The following is a 4,618-nucleotide window of genomic DNA, read 5'->3' on the forward strand; positions in this document are numbered from 1 at the left end:
ACACACACACACACACACACACACACACACACACACACACACACACAGTGGCTTCCCAGAGAGATGGGAGGGGAAAGGCTCTAGGAATCAGGCTTAGGCCTTTTGAACTTAGAGGCGCTAGAGGGCCCACATGGTTTCCAGGGCCAGCCCTGTCACTCGTCTGCCCTGATTCACAGACACTGGCCCACAGAAGACACACTTGTGCTTGTGCCTCTGGAGCACTGGCCAGAAAGCTCACATTTGTAAAAATGGAGGAGAGTGAGGGGTTTTCTTTAGGTCCAGCCCCCAGCCCCCGCTTCTGTGTATGAAACCAGTGTGATTTGAGCAGTTTTCCCGGGAGGGGACCTCTCACATGTGGACATAACCCCTCAGGACAAGGCCAAAGTGGAAATCCGGAAGCTCAGCAGTCCGCCGCAGGCAGAAGCTGTCCGAGACATGGTCAGATATGCTCGCAACGTCATCGAGGAGTTCCGGAGGGCCAAGCACTACAAATATAGCCTTTCCGTGTCTGCTGCACCTCGGAGGATGGCGGGAAGCCGGGGAGGGTGGGGGAGGCTCTGACCATGGAAGAGCGTGTCCTGTGAGCCCACATGAGGAGACAGAGGGCCCCCCAGCACCAGGGTACTGTCCTCACTGGACACTAGTGGTCTGGAGCGCCACGTGGTGGAAAGCCACTTCCTGGAGGAGCCACATGTGCTGGGTTAGTGCAGGCAGTGTTAGCCTTGCTCACGGCAGCCCGTTCACAGGGACACTGAGTAGCAGCTGCCACCGGGCAGATGAGGAGAACTTCATAGACACCATGGTAACCTCTCGAGGACTCTGGGTGATGACAGATCTAGGGTTTTGGTCAGCAGAATCCATGTTCTTACACAGTACTGAGGTGTGTTCTTGGGATTTGAAAAGAGCTGGAATTTACATCCCAGAGGATAGAAATTGAAACCATTTTTCCCTCCCTGTCCTCCCTTTCTTCTCTCTCTCCCCTCCCCCCATTATTCCGGGTTGAACCTAAGGCCCCCTACACGCCCAGCAGCTGCTGTGCCACTGAGCTGTGTCCCCAGGCCCTTTTATACCAAGTGGTTTGTTGAGCCCTGTGCTGGATGGTGGGCTGGCAGTGACTCAGGCGTTGCCTGCAGCCTTCAAGCTTTGCTTTGAGACGTTTTCACGGTGTGGTCGAAGCCGACACTGACCACCTTCCACAACCCCGGGCGGGCTTAGAACCCGAACTCCTGCCTCCTCTGCCTCCTCCGCAGCCGGGGTGCAGCCCACAGCACCAGGCTGAGAGCACCTGCAGTGTTTCCTTTTGAGAGGCAGGCTGGGGTAGCTCTCTGGGCGTGGAGAGCCTTTCCACGCGGGCGTGGCGTCCTAACAGGGTCCCGATGAGATAGGAGCTGCTCAGGCTCCCTGCCTGGATGAGGATTTGAACTCAGTGAAGATAAAGGACTCCGCCCTCACTCAGGGACTGTGCTGAGGCTGCCCTGTGCAGTTTTCCTAGTTTGTTTCTTCAAGGAAGTTGTAATTCCCTTTACTTCTGTTCTCCCTTGTGTGCATTACTCCTCCCGAGGAGGTGAGGGTTGGGAGGAGGGCGAGAAATAGCCCTGCCGGCCCCTTCAGGAGATGCCCAGCCCTGGAGGGTTCCCGCCCCTCCTGGGATGCTCCGCCCCTTCTCGGGTGCCCCGCCCCAACTGCAGTGCCCTCTTTCCTTGACGCTTCGGCACCCCCTAGCGAGCTGCTGGAGATCTGCGAGCTTAGCCAGGAGAAGATGAGCTCCGTGTTCGAGGACAGCAACGTGTACATGCTGCACATGATGTACCAGGCCATGGGCGTCTGCCTGTACATGCAGGACTGGGAAGGGGCCCTGAAGTACGGGCAGAAGATCATCAAGCCCTACAGGTGAGCACCCAGTGGGGCGGGGTGGCTCCCGGCACCCGCACTGCACGCAGGCCCGAGGCTCTGCCCGCTAGCCGCCTCCATCCGCCCAAGGCGCTTCCTCAGAGGCACAGTGGCACAGGTTAGCCACAGAGGCTCATTCGGGCCAGAAAGCCCGCAGTTTAATCTGTGCCCACCTGCCGCTTCTGTATAATGGCACTGGCGACTTGGCGAGTGGAAGTGGGGAACAGGGTTTCTTGAGCCTGCGCCCCATGGCTTCTCACACACACCATCCCCTCGGCCTTTTCGAGCTGTCCCAGGGACTGCGCACTGACCTCTAGGATCCGGTCTGGCTCTGGTGATTGGTGTCTCCTGCTCTCTTGGACAAGATGAACCTCTAGTTGGTAGTAATAATGGCCGAGCCTAGAAAGGGCCATCCTTGAGGGTTCCCAGAGGTGGTTGTAGGAGGCCGGAAGCCACAGCCTCATCCCTGCCCCTGGCCACTCCCAGGCCGTGAGTCCCCGAAGCCAGACCTTAGGCACTTTGGGAATAAGCTGGTGTAAGCATTAGACCATAAGTCCCATCCCCCGGGACATGCCCAGTACTCTGCTGAGTTTGAGAAACCCTTGTCTAAAATTGAGGATGGGAAACTTGCCCCAGGCCCTTAATCTGTGCCCCCCACTTCTCCACTGTGCCCTGGATCGCCAGCAGGGGGAGCCAGAGAGGAAGCCAGCACCTCCAACCTGCTCCTGGCAGGCCCTAAGTTGGAGACCCCTGACCTTTCCCCTGGGCCTGGAAGAATGAGGAAGGTCTCTGGTCTCAAACAGTCCTCTGAGAGAGGGACACAGCGGACAGTGTCCTAGGCCACTGGCCTCTTCCTCAAATTGTGTGTGGGGTAGTGGCTTGGCGCTGCTACAACTCAAGGCTTCCTCTGGGCAGCATGCCCTCCTGCCTGGGACAGACTTGTGTACAGACAGACTCGGGCTTGACAGAAGAGAGCACACTGACCGGTAGAAAGCACATCTTCCACATTTGCACACTTACCCCTAAGTTGTGTCCTGGGCACTGTTCCCAGGAAACTGGCTCTTTCTGAAGCAGAGTCCATCAGGCAGACCGGAGTTCAAACCACAGAGAAAACCTGAACTGGCAGGACACAGGGTCCTCTACTGGGATTGGGGGAGGAAGAGAAAGGGGAGATGGGGGGGGGTGTCAAGAAATCAGAGGTGTGGCTTCTGAGGGCTCAGGGTTTAGTGTTCTTCAGGTACTATGTAAGTGTGCACGTGTGAGCGTGTGTGTGAGTGTGCCTGTGCATGCTCTGTCTGCCTGGAGGGACGGAAGAGGCCTATTTGCTGTCTGTGAAAGCAGCATTTGCTCTGGCATTTCCATAGAGCCTTGGTCTGAATAGGGCTGACATAGAAAGCTCTGGGCTGGGGCTGAAGGTGTATCTGTGCACACTTCAGGTAAGACTTCCCGCACAGTGGGTGTAGCTTCACGAAGACACAAGCACAAGGCACCGAGCATACACAAGGCGAGTGTATGCTCGCTCACCCCTGCGCTCCAGCCAGGGCACGGTGGGCGCCGGGCAGCCTGGCCGTTGTAGGATGTGACCCCTGTCTCCTCCCCTCAGCAAACACTACCCCGTGTACTCCCTCAACGTGGCCTCCATGTGGCTGAAGCTGGGGAGGCTGTACATGGGCCTGGAGAACAGAGCTGCTGGAGAGAAGGCCCTGAGAAAGGTGTGTTGGGGCTTGAGGCGTGAGGTGTGCTGTGTCAGTGCCCTGTACCCTTGTGCCTGGGAGGTTCACGGAAGCTGAGGGGGCTGGCTCCAGACTGCCCTCTGACATGGCATTCCGGGGTACTTTCGGCAGATGGGGGTGCCGCATGATGCTGAGCCTGCGCTCGCTTTGGGGTAGGAGTGTGCACAGCAGGGAGGCCGGTGAGAGGTGGTGTCCGGGCAAGCCCTGAGGCCCTGACAGGCAGTGTGGACCCCTGCCGGGCCAGCGCAGTGGGCCAGGTCGTGGTAGCGGGCTGCGCTCATCTGCCCCACGTCCTGCTCTCTCCCAGGCCATTGCCATCATGGAAGTGGCTCATGGCAAGGACCATCCGTACATCTCGGAGATCAAGCAAGAAATTGAGAGCCACTGACTGTCTCCCAGCTTTCCTTCAGAAACATCAGGACTTGAATTTTCCGACCTCACGGGTCATCCCAGCCTTCTGCAAAGCCTTGCCACTCTGCGTCTTCAGGTCTGTGGTCAGCTCTTAAATTCACTTCAGTGCTTCCCTGTCTCCTAAGGGCCATGGCATGATTTCATAGAATATATATTTTCCGCAGATTGAGCTTTAAAAATGCAATTATTTTTCCTCTGCGCCTGTTGGAATGTTCTGTGTAGAGCTGAATGAGGAAAGAATAAAAGAGCCAATCCTTGAAGCGTACGTTTTGTGGTTTTTTTGGGGGGGAATGGGGGGCTTCTTCTCCATCAGTCTTTGAGCCCAGTCTCTGCCCAGGAGTGGAGCTAGCCACCATCCATGTCGGCAGTCACTGTGACTCTGGAGGAAGAGCAGGCAGGAGAGAGGTACAAGGGGAGGTCAGCTGTCCTGGGTGCCCTTTCCTGGCAGGAGGACCTGGCCTCTTCCAGGCTTCCCCTTGGCACCAGCTAAAGATGCCAAGCTGAGCTCTGTGTTCTGTCTCTCCCTCTCTCCTTCCATGGACTATTCAGTTCTGTACTGTTGGAAAGATTCCAGGGTAAGCTTG

The 4,618-nt window shown here is 57.1% G+C and overlaps 1 protein-coding gene across 1 annotated transcript in view; it reads left to right on the forward strand.

Moving 5' to 3' along the window:
* Smyd2 (SET and MYND domain containing 2) overlaps nt 1–4,299 on the forward strand; it is a 36,901-nt gene extending 32,602 nt beyond the window's left edge. Inside the window, exons 9-12 of the mRNA XM_055609187.1 lie at nt 373–493; nt 1,716–1,890; nt 3,494–3,602; nt 3,931–4,299. Of these exons, the coding sequence (XP_055465162.1) occupies nt 373–493; nt 1,716–1,890; nt 3,494–3,602; nt 3,931–4,011 (486 nt within the window). The 3' untranslated portion in view covers nt 4,012–4,299. The remainder of the gene's footprint in view (nt 1–372; nt 494–1,715; nt 1,891–3,493; nt 3,603–3,930) is intronic.
* The last annotated feature ends 319 nt before the right edge of the window (nt 4,300–4,618 follow it).

This window comes from Psammomys obesus, unplaced genomic scaffold (genome assembly GCF_907164565.1).
Source record: "Psammomys obesus unplaced genomic scaffold, mPsaObe1.curated_primary_1811, whole genome shotgun sequence".
Taxonomy (NCBI): Eukaryota; Metazoa; Chordata; class Mammalia; order Rodentia; family Muridae; genus Psammomys; species Psammomys obesus.